We start from the raw sequence: 12,490 nt of genomic DNA, 5'->3' as shown, positions 1-12,490 counted from the left end.
GCTGAAGGTTCCTGCATTTTACAAAATCTTGCAAAGGCTGTAGCATTTGAAAGCTTGTATGATGATTTGGATTAATCTAATATGAAATGGTAATTCATGCTGACAGGGTACACTTGCAAAGTTTGAGAGTTTTCCTTTGTGAAAAAAATTTTGAGATGGCCCAGAACAGATGAATATTGTCAACCTTCTTCTGCATTCTCAGAGCCAAGACTTTATTTCGTTTTGCTTGTTTTTCATATATCTAGCCATTTTCAACTTACTATTGCAGTGTACGCTAAGTGTAGCTGAGTGACTGATTTCAGCTATTCGCTTGGCTGAAATTTGGATTAAAACCTCCACTCTCATGAAAGTGTTCTTCAAATTGACTCATCTAAGTGTCACCAACAAACAGACTTAAAGCTGTAACCTGCCAGTACTTATCACTGTAATTTGAAACTGCTGTCCCAGAATGTTGCAGACTTGTGACTTCCATATAAAGAATACAATAGAAAATGCCTTTAAACCTCCAAGTTCCCAAGTCTCTCAAAGCCCTTCTTTCACTACCGGAAAATGAAACTAGGAGTTACATATTGCACATGGTTAATAAAAGACACAGGCTCATGTTAAAAGATTTCTTGTGTTTTCAGAGGTAAAACTCCACAAAATTTGCTTAATGTCTGAAAAGGAAGATTAAGGCTTAGTGTCCCATAAATTACAGGGTCATTAGAGGTGGAGCACAACCCTTTTGGAATAGAATAGGAATGAAATCAGCCAGGACCTTTCGTACAGAACCATCACAATCTCATTAACAAATTTAGAAAAACCAGATAAAATAAAAGTCTTGCTGACAAGATGGGTATTTGAAGCCTGCATCTCTTGAATGAGAGTCCAAAACTTCAACAAAAAGAGTCACATTGCTCATTGTTAAGAAGGATACCTTTCCTTTGGGGTAAAAAGTTTTAGGCTTGTTGGGAACTGGGGGAACAATTGTCATAAACAGAAAAGGGCAGTAAAGAAGATTATGATTAGGTGTACACATTATAAATACCCTCTAACTGTACTGTCAGATTATTGGGTACTGCAGACATCATTGCAATTTCTTTTATTTTCCTGAGAATTTGGTGTATATCAACCACTCATTGACCATTAGTAAAATTATAATATTTTTAATGATAGCAGTTATTTTTCCACTTGCATTTCTTTTGTTTTCAATTACAAAAGAAGTTTTATGAAAGGAAAAACAATTTTAGCGAGAAAAAAATGAAAGAATCTACTTTATTCACACATGAGTATGTAATATGTTTTTACATCTAAGTTCAGTACATGGCCCAGGGGAATAATGAAGAACAAAAAACTTAAAGTGGTCACAAAAACATCCTGAAAAAATAAAAAAAGTTGAGAATGAAAGGTGTTACTTTTTTCTGATTGTTGCTGTTAGGGAAAATTATGTAAAGGATGGAGTTTATTAAATTTATGAGAACATGTAGGTCCACTTGCAACAAGTAACCTGAAAAAATGATATAAAAAATCCAGCTAATAAATTGCTAGAGATAGCAGAAAGCCTGATCTACAAGCAAAGATCTATCTGCTTGAATACAAAGTCTCAACACTTCTGTCAATAGAAGCTGGAAACAATGATAATTATTCTACAATACATTTTTCAAAAGCTAACACTGCTCATGTTATACTATACGTAAAGTCATTATTGGAATGAACAAGATACAACCATTTTTACTGTAGCAAAAAAGTGCAGTTGAAATGAAAAATCATACTCATTATTGTGTTTGTGCAAAACTGAAACAATATGTAGTTGCATTGTTGCCTGTTTGTTTAATTTCCGAAATGCAGACAACATTAGATTTCTGAAGTTACTCTTGAAATGTTTCATGCTGTTTACTTGATGCTTAATTATTTAGTTGTTTGGCAAGAACTTTATCTGTTTTTGTTCAGTTCACATACTATAGAATAAGTGTAAAATACACAGAATACAGTTCATCCAAAAATTTTTCAAAGGAATTCGTAATGCACAAGTACAAATGGTTATAGAATTTCTTCTGGGATTTTATAATCAATTTTACAAAATATAATAAACTCCGGTTTTTCACGTGATTTTACTACACAGAGTGCACATTATGCACCTCATGTTATATCACACTTGTACTAGTTGCATCATACCAAAAACAAATATAATAGTCACACAACATATAATTATCTTTTACATAACAGTCATTGCACTACTTCAGATCCACTGACAGAACTTTCAGTTTTTATAAGAGAGTGGAATCCATGTTGGTTTCTTCAGGCAAATGAATTCATAGGAACTGCAGAAGATCAACAATTATCGGTAGTGTACATATACTTCTTTTTATCATCTTATACATATTATGAAACTGCAATCTGTGTTGAACATTAATTTACTCATTAAAGACATTTAAAAAGTGAAATCCTTGTTTTATCACATCTTATATGCAGTGTTATGAAGATGGAAGTAATTGAAAAACAATGGTGAGATTAAAAAGAAAGTTGTAGTGGTTCTCTGTGCATCCTAAAAAGCTTAAGTGTTATCAGGAATATGAAAGCAGCATCTATAAACTGGAAAAGATGGTGTTCAAAAGTTTTCAATAATTTTAAACATATCTTGTCATCCTGCAACAGGAAGTACCTGGTCCAACGAGGAAAATATGTGATAACGTAATGGTGGGCTGGAGAAGAGCACAGAATGGATGTATGACAGGACACTATACATCACTAACAGGCCCAAGAGATGGACCCTAATCACTGATTCAACATGTCAGATAATCCATTAATTGAGTAAACAACAGAGTTTTGCAAATAGTAGAAGGTAACACATCAGAATGTAAATGAAATTGGCATATGATAAAATTAAAAAAGAAAGTGGAAAATGAATGTTATATGTATAACTTAATATACAGTAGGATAATAAATGATGAAGTGTAACAGGGGAAACAATTATTTCACTCTAAGAGGGTGATGAGGAAACAACCCTGTCAGTCTGACAGGGTGTATTCTGCAGTAAAATTAGATAGCACTATCCTCACAAGGAATTGCAAGTTCAAACAGTCATAGTGATACACTATGTTCTCTCCACCACACACTGGATGGTGGATTCTAGGAAACAGATATAGACTGTGAAGCAGTTAGTAAAGTACTGGAGACAGTATGTGGTTTGTATTGCAACTAACAGTCTGATATTACAGTTGAGCCTCTTTATGACATTTTTTCATCATTGTAGAACGTCTGTTATTTATCATGCACAAATATAAGAGTAATGATTATAATATAATGATAGATTAATGCAAATAGTGTGGCTGAGACAAGCCTAAGATAGGGCTGAAGTAATTTATTGTGAATAACCCTTTATTACTTTCTTATAATAGCTGCACACAGGTGCAGGAGTTGCATCTCACATGATGAACACTTTAGTGCTGTGATATCTTTGAACTAAAGAAATGCAAATATTGCAGCTGAAATTTAGTTTAGATGGTTTGTAAAGAAGTGCAATCAGTTGACTGAAAATACCAAGAAAGGCAAATTACTGGGTAGAAGAGGGTTTGCAGCAACAGCCATGTGAAAGGGTATGTTTCTTCAGTGTGTGAACACCTCCACTGATATAAGACATACCAGTTTATGTTACAAGTGCTCTTTATTTCCTAACACAAAACTGCTTGCCCTCATTGTCAGTAGTTGCTACATCTGCTTGTTTTTAACTGATGTAGCAATCAGTTTGTCACTGCAGACACAGTACAACCTCTGTGCCCATCTGTTCCAATAAACACATAAAATATGATGTATGTCTCACATGTATTCCTAATCTTGAACAGTTTGAGTTTGCTGTGCCTGGTTTTGGGGTCAGTAGATGCTGTTTCAATTTACAATCCACCTCATTCAACTTTCTACACATTTCACGTAGAACTTTAATATTGCTTCTACATAAAGTAAGAGAAATTCTTCTATCCCTTGCATTAAAATTATATATGACACTGTATACTGCATTCAGACTTTCGACAATTATTTTGCTGTCAGACCTACTCAGAAGTACTGCTACAAATGGGAGTTGCACTTACCACTGTAAAACTATTTATGATAGCAGGCAACTATTCATTTGCATGATAGTACCTTACCTTCCTCTTTCCTGTAGTTTTTTTTTTATTTAGTCAGTCTTGTTTGGTCCATCTTATTCTCCTTATATATATCATTATTGTTTCCTCATCGTTCCCTTTGTGACTCCACCAATCAAACAATTTTTACATTTGCTTTGGCTCATTTTTTCTGTTTTTTTATATACATTAAATAATATGTTTTTGTTCTTTTCATATATCCAAAACATTCTTCCTGTTGCTGGTCATTGCCCGACTTCCATCTCCTCTCATATTCGCTTACAATTCCTATTCAGGACATAGAGGTTATATTTGTATCTTACACTAGCCTACCTCCTATGAAAGGAAACAGTTGTATTCCTTAAACATCTAAACTTAAAAAAATGTAGACAACATTTTATTACATTGTGAGGAGAGCACACACATGATGGAACTGAGTATAGAGCCACTCTCCTGGATGTGTGTGGAAATGTGTAAGAATAAAACTCGTTAAAGTAGCACTTTTGTTACAGAAGAACTTTAATTAATTAATGTCAGAATTCCTTCTAAAATAGCTTGTGGTGTAACAAATATAATCAAAGCATTTGCTAGAAATGAAGTCTTACAGATGTAGGGAAATTTAGTTACCCACTTCTGAAATTTGTAAAAGAACCAATGAATGTGAAAGGGAAAGGAATCACCTACTGTTTACACCTTGGGCATTATTCATACCTTATCTGCAAATGTTAGTAACATCTACCCTCCACTAACTCGTCAGCACCTTTTCACCTTTTACTTTCCACAGTCTCCAGCTGTTTGTATCCAACAACATATAACTAGTGTCATATTTGGAGATAAAATATTACCAGTGTCATACTTGGAGATAAAATTACCAAGCACAGAAAATATATCAGTGGTTATTAGGCCTTTTCAATTTGTACACTTCCTACACTCTGATGGTGCTAGATAACTTCTTTGTTTGAGAATTTTCTGCTAATCTGAGGTGATTGTAAAAAAATGTTATTTTAAAAACAATTACTTTCAGAATTTTTAATTCTGTCAGTGGATGCTAATATATTACATTCCAGTCAACTATGGTGATACATCTCGTATTCCATATACCACATAATATGTCACAAGCACATACAATAGCACAACCATCTTGTAACACAATTTTTAAAGTTGACCTGTATACATAACTGTGTTCAGTAATGACAAAACAGATGTTTGACATGTTTTAAGCTAACTAAATCCTACTGTTGTATTTTTCGTGATTGTTGTGCCATTTTCATAAATATTCTGCCCTGAAACTAAAAAATAATTGATAGTACCAGTACATTTGCTGTATATGTCTATATTCACATTACACAGCAGCATTTTTTTTATTATAAAATTGGTGAGCATATACATTATTTACATATGTTCATCTGTATGTACAAAATAACATGGAATATAAAAAAAGATTTCAGTATTCTCAGTATTAAATGATAAGCACCACATGCTTTCCATTTCGTATCTAATATATTGCCATAGTTATTGCAAAAAAATCATTCTGATGATCATAAATATTGTTTATTTGCTAAAACAACAATATATCTGCAAATGCTGATCCCACAAGTTAATGCATCATTTTTCACCCATAAATGTCTTAATTTCACACATTATCTATGAATAGTATCAAGAAAACCAGTGCATAATGTCACTGATTAACTAAATCATATTTTCTGTGGTATCAAATATTGCATGATGAACTTCCAGTAACAAATTCTTCTGATCAAAATATTTTCTACAATTATGTAAAAATCTTTCATAATAGCAAATATTTCAACAAACAACAGTAGTATCTGAATCTTCCAAATCCTGTCATTAATGCCGACTAAAATCTTGAAGATCAATATAGAAAGTTAAAAATAGACAGTGGAATATTTACCATATGCCATCTTACTGCATATTTCATGCATATGATTGTCATTTAACTTTAAGATGAATTCTCAGTTGTTCTTCTTGAAAAGCTATATAAATAAATTAAGATATAATCATAGATCCAAAAGAAGTCAACAGGCTATTGCCTGAAAAGCACACCAATTTCAATAATTCCAAGTAACACAGCCGATGATTTTAAAAAGGTATAATGAAACCATAATTGTGTTTTGTGTAGTATTGCTTCACTCTGCAGAATAGACACATTTTTAGTTTATTAATGAAGTCTCCAGCTTAAGGAACTACACTGTTTGAAAGACATTTGCAAAAAATTATGAGACTAAATTTTTGTGCATTGGTACACAAACTACTGTTGAAATACTTCTTTCTTCCATTTACAACAATTCTGTAGATTCTCTATAATGTTTTAAAGGTTCTCTGTAAGTAACTCAAGGGTCAAAGACATTGCATCATGTATTTTGCACAATTTTAATTATGCCACACTCCATCTGGCAAAGCAACAGACCACTGGTCTTCAGCAGAAATCTAACCACTATTGCAAGTGCTAAACATGACTGAATTCTTATGAAATGTCTTTACTTCACTTTTTAAATTGCACTTGATGTACAGGTTTAAATCACAGCACAGCTGTGTAGCCATGTGACTAGGGCATGAATATCTGCATTTGTACAAAGAAAGAAAAGTATTTTATGAGAGGCAGATAATGTAATGAGAGTGAGATATATAATGCTTCTTGTATATTTCCTTATTAATAATTTTTATTGTCTTTCCCTTACTTAGTGCCTTCATACCTACTTACTAGTACTTCTCAAAGAAGAATAGTGTCATTCTTGAAGTCTTTCCTACTTCCTTTGTGTATGAAAATTTCATTCACACTTTTCTATCTGTACTTACTAAGAACTCTTTCCTTACAGGAAACATATTATATATGTGCATACCATCAGTGAGAAAGCAGTAACACTCCCTGCTAACTTCATGACTGCCGCAGGAAAGTGACAATTTCAGAGAAATTATGAAAGAGAAAGCTTTATACTAAATTCATCTGAATGGTAAAATACGTGTTATCGCAAATGTATTAAAAATGCCTACCAAAGAACAGCAATGAAGAATAGCAAAATAATTAAGAAATTGTGATTTTATGAGAATAAAATCATCCAGTAATTCGAAAATGTGATTTCACTGGTAAAATGGCATTCTTTCAAAATCCACAATATTTTCATGTTCCACGTAATTTAACAAAGAAATGAAGTCCATGATATTCACGAGAGTAAAAGCAGGATCTCACAAAATGTAAGTCAAGTTGCCTATATTATAAGTCCAGCACTTCTTTAATGATTGAAAGACAAAAACAATATAGAAACAGTAATGATCAGTAGAAGTGAGAGCTTTCTCATTTTTCTGCTAGTTGTGTGTTGTACACTTTGCGGTATTGAAGATGACTGCAAACATCCTCTCTCTCTCTCTCTCTCTCTCTCTCTCTCTCTCTCTCTCTCTCACACACACACACACACACACACACACACAGACACACACACACTTTGTTTTAAATGCTTTTTAAAAAAGAAAGAAAAAACAGCTGTGCAGTGATGCCTCTTATGATATAAGAACAAGTCATCGAAACTATACTGTCTCCACTAATAAGATGAATAGTTAATAGAGTCTTAGTTTCATATGCGCCATGCCATACAACTATGAGTTTTACATGGAAAATGACAGTGCCGATGTACTTCATACCATAAAAATAACACTTTTACAATGGTACCAAAGATATGTCATTTGTAACATATACTAAAATAAATGTCCATCCTGAAACCTCCACATAGCAAGTATCACCTTGTATAAAAATTTGTACACAGGGATCAGTATGTTTCCAATGAATCATACATATTATTGACTGGTCACATCCAGATAACAGTGGCAATTTTGTTCATATCAATAAAAATCCATTAGTCACAGACTACTGAAGAATCTACACAATCACATGAAGCAGTTGCACTTTCGCCTGTGGTTCATCATTTCTAGTGATATCAATAATTCAGCTTTTCATCTACTACAGTTGTTTAAATTGTCATGCCAGTAAGTAATAGCATATGGTTTGCATCTGCTTTCCTTCTTCACAATTTTATTGGATGAAAATAATGGAATACTTCTAAAAATGGATACATGTAAATAACATTTAGGCCCTGGCATATACTGTTTCATTATTTAAATTGTATCCAATTTATGAGCACTAATCTCCAGGACTTTTGTCACTCATTTATTTGCTACACTAGCAAACGTATGACATGAAAACTGAAAATATTTATGTTGCAAATTTGTGACATGACTTCCTGATTACACTTTTTTTTCCTTACACAATGGCAGATTTCTGACATATTGACACACACACACACACACACACACACACACACACACACACACATACACACACACAGTGCACAATTTAAACAATTATGTCAGCTAAGATTTCACAGCATCAACACATTGTCTCTGATGTTGGCACTAAACTGTTTTTGCTTCCACTTTTGCTTCCACCATCTGCTTCCTGCAGCTGTTGCATTTCTGTGTCACCACCAAACATATTGGGACCCTGAGTTGTGGGAGTGGGTAGGTCTCTCACATCAATTGCACTGCTCCTGCGTAGTGGCCTTGATGGTTGGTTTGGGCTTCGATATTCGGGAACTTCATTTGTTACTGTTAAATAGAAAGCACTATCAACAGAATCCTCTTCGTTATGAATACGATGTTGAATTAACCCTTCCATCAGCTGGTAGTCACTCTCTTCTGCATCTCGCAAGTGTTCTTTCTCCAAATAAAGAGCCATCTCAGGATTTGACATCTCTGATGTGTGCCTTGTTCTGTGAGGAACTGCTTGATCACCAGGACGAGGTGGTGAAAGAAGGCGAGGTGTACGAGGAGGGCTTAGAAGGCCACACACTGTTTCCAGTTCATCTGTGATACTTGTGTACTCTGTGTGCATAGCCAGCAACATTGATCTAGGATTTCCAGATGGAGGAATCACAGTAATCCTTGGTTCAGCCCAGGTGACACTGCGCTCCACAGTAACACGAGGAAAATCTATTCCATCCAGAGAATCTAGTCCTGTGGCATTTTCTGGTTCTGAATGTGTTTTACTCAGCTGTCTCCTTGGCATCAGTGGTGGTCGGTGGGAACTGCTACCTCTTTCTGACCCATCAGAACTCTGTCTTCTGAACCCACTGAGGTCTTTCTTATCTGTTCGCTGATCAAATGATGAACTTCTTATAAACTCATTCCGTGCCAAATCTTGTTCAGCTGGCTCTGAAGTTGCCATTGAAGGTGGTGCTGGTGGAAGTATTGCTGCTGTTGCAGTAGCTGACTCCAAATTTTCTTCATCCACACCTAAATCTGTTTTACTTCCTTTGAGACTGCCTACAGGCTCAGCAAGTGAGTTTCCAGACACACTTTCATGCTTTGAAATATGAGCAAAAAATCTGGTTTTGCTATTGGAATGTATGCTGACCTTATCAAATGATTGTGCTCTTTCCTTTTCTTCTTCTGCTTCCTCCTCCTCCTGCTCCTCAAAGAAATCAAGTGGCTTTGATGTTGAGGGTTCTGGGGATTTGGACTTGTCGTCATACCGCAAGTGTAGGCCCTCACCAAACATAAATGGATCTGGCCTAACTTCTGTCAATGATCTGACAGGTCTTCTTCTTTCTCTGCCAAGAAGTGGAACACTTAAATGTCTGTCCGTATGGTCACTTAAATCTGACTGTGTTTTGTGTTCATCTGTGGTTGTTCGAAGCCTGACATCTGCAAATTCTGCTAAAGGTTCTCTGACATGGGTTGCCATGAATCTGTGGATGACGGCAAGGTGGGATAGTGTCTGATCTGCTAAATCCTCCAGCTTTCTAATTCTAAACTCCACAGCTTGAGAAGATGAAGTCTGACTGTTAACTTTCTGATTAATGTCTTCAATTTTTTGATACATGTTTTCAACACGTTCTGCAGTATTCTTAATCCTTTCATCACTTGACATTTGCAATTTTGTTTCTTGTTCACGGAAATAACCTTCTACACATTCTTCTTCAAAGTCGTACAGACGTTCCATGTCATCAACATCCAAGAATAACTTCAGAGCATTATCATATAATTTACTCACTCCCTTCACTTTTTGCCTGCAGTACTTTAGTAACAAGGCAATATGGCATAGGATGATTAATGGAGGTGGCAGAACAGGTTTCTGTTCATATTCCATTACAACTGTAAATCTTTGGAACATCCATACCTGATGTGAAACTGCATTTACTTCATTGAAAATATTATTGAACACAGCTATTAACAAGTTAATTAGCAGGATGTTGGCAACTAAGAGGTATGTTGACATCACAGCTGGTGTAATCCATCTACCCATTGGACAGTTTGGCATACCAGGTTCATCTCCACATGCAGGGTCAATATCATTTGCAAATACCTCTCCATAAAGCATAAAATATGGCTGAAAAAAAATATGTTTAACAAGTGACCAGCTGAAATCATTATCAGGAAACAGTATTGACTGCCGACAGACTCCAAAGCTCATCAGCACCACAAGCAATAACACAACAAAATAAATCATGTTCTTCACCATTTTTCCCATCATGGTAACCAATGGACCAAGGTATTTGTTTACACCAAGGATGTTGAGTATTCGTAAGTACCAATAGATAATATCCACACAAAATATAATACGCCCAACTTTCATTGACGATGGGCGTAGGCGAAGACTTAGTCCTATTAGGAAAAAGATGATTGCTGCAGCATCACATGGATTCCACATATTCCATGTCCAGACAGAGAATTTGTGGCTGTTGGCAGAAATTTTATTCATAAACATTGTGTAAACAGTATTATAACAATTTAATATGAAACTGTACATTGAAGTATTTGTTAAGATATATTTACGTAACTTACCTAATTGCTACTGGTTCTGAAGATATGATTTCTCTAATTTTTTCACATGCTAGTGTACAGATATATGCCACGACGTATATTTCCTGCCAGCTGAGATTAGGCTCTGTTCTTATTAAGACCACATATGTAAAAATTACAAGGAACACCATGTAACCAATCTGGAAAAAATGGAATACACAAAAAGATTATTTTTCTGGAGCCCTGGTGATGTTTTAAGGAAAGCTGGAGAATATTCAGTAATGTATTAAGAAATAACAGTTTCAGGAGTGGGATTAAAACTCAAAATGAAAGGATTTGCAGATGACATTGCTATTTTCAGTGAAAGTGAGGAACAGTTGAGAGACCTATTAAATGGATGAAGAGTCTAATGAACAAACACTATTGATTGAGAATAAGTCATAGAAATATGAAAGTAATGTGGAATATTGAAAATGAGATTGGCAATGAACTTACTGTAAAAGTTGGAGGGCACAAAGTAAATTAAGCAAAAGATTTCTGCTACTGAAGTTGCAACATGAGGTCTTGTAGGAGGCCTGCGGACATAAGGTGAATTGAGAGCATTTTTTATGTCCCTGCTGAATGAGTCACATGAAATAAACAGATTACTTGTTCTTCAACAACTTATATTTGATGCACTTCACATGTAGCTCATCTTCAGAATGTTGTACAAAGTCTTCATACAAAGTAGCATCACATGCATATGTCCTCACCTCCACAGCTCAAGTAATGGCGAGTAAGGTTACAAAACATACCTATCAAAATGTGTCACCAGGTGGTGTGGTTGTATTGATGACTCACCATTAACTGACGACTGATGGTGAGAATGTACTATTATGATGCTATAATTTGTAGGAAGACATTTTGTTGACCTTCTGCAGATAGGCTACATCTGAAATGCATCAAATATAGAGATAAGAAGAAGACTATCACAGGTAAGCAAGGTATTCCTCACAGAAAGAACCCTACAGTATGAAACATAGGTCATGACTTTAGGAAGAAATTTCTGAGGATGTATGTTTGGAGCACAGCATTGTGAGTCATGACTGTGTGGTGATGAGGAAAGAAGAGAACCAAAGCATTTGAGATGTGGTACAACAGAAGTATGTTGAAAATTAGATGAACTAGTATAAGAAATGAGGAGGTTCTCCAAAGAACGGGTCAGGAGAGGAACAAGCCCACTAACCATGAACAGTACCCACATACTAATAACTGTCATCCTGTCCACATGAAGAAGTGGCTCCTATATAGTAGATGGCACACCTGCAATGCTAAGAATTCCTTTGCCCAGTATGCTGGTCTCACTATGGCCTTCACAGGCAGACAATACCCCAAAAAACTGTCGGCAAGCAATTCCCCATGCCATATCCCCATACAATCCCACCATCCCAAGAACTTGCTGCAAATGAGCACTTGCCACTCATCACCCGATATCATACCAGCATAGAACAACTGAACCCTGTCCTTTGCCAGGATTTCAGCTATCTATCACTGTGCCTGGAAATGAGGGACAACCTATTTGCAGTTCTCCCTGTCACTTGTAA

General features: G+C 35.3%; 1 protein-coding gene across 3 annotated transcripts in view; it reads right to left on the bottom strand.

Annotated features, from left to right (window-relative positions):
- Window positions 1-693: 693 nt before the first annotated feature.
- Window positions 694-12,490, bottom strand: part of LOC126365851 (transient receptor potential cation channel trpm) — a 1,785,347-nt gene continuing 1,773,550 nt past the window's right edge. For 2 of the 3 annotated variants that reach the window (XM_050008509.1, XM_050008510.1), the window contains 2 exons: window positions 10,950-11,107; window positions 694-10,843 (listed from right to left, as the gene is read on the bottom strand). In XM_050008509.1, coding sequence (XP_049864466.1) covers window positions 8,494-10,843; window positions 10,950-11,107 — 2,508 coding nt within the window. In that variant the 3' untranslated portion in view covers window positions 694-8,493. The remainder of the gene's footprint in view (window positions 10,844-10,949; window positions 11,108-12,490) is intronic. The other variant, XM_050008512.1, reaches the window with a different exon arrangement.

The sequence above is a fragment of the Schistocerca gregaria genome, chromosome 4 (genome assembly GCF_023897955.1).
Source record: "Schistocerca gregaria isolate iqSchGreg1 chromosome 4, iqSchGreg1.2, whole genome shotgun sequence".
In the NCBI taxonomy this organism is placed as follows: Eukaryota; Metazoa; Arthropoda; class Insecta; order Orthoptera; family Acrididae; genus Schistocerca; species Schistocerca gregaria.
The sequence above is the reverse complement of the archived record's forward strand: the minus strand, read 5'-3'. Positions and strand labels throughout refer to the sequence as shown.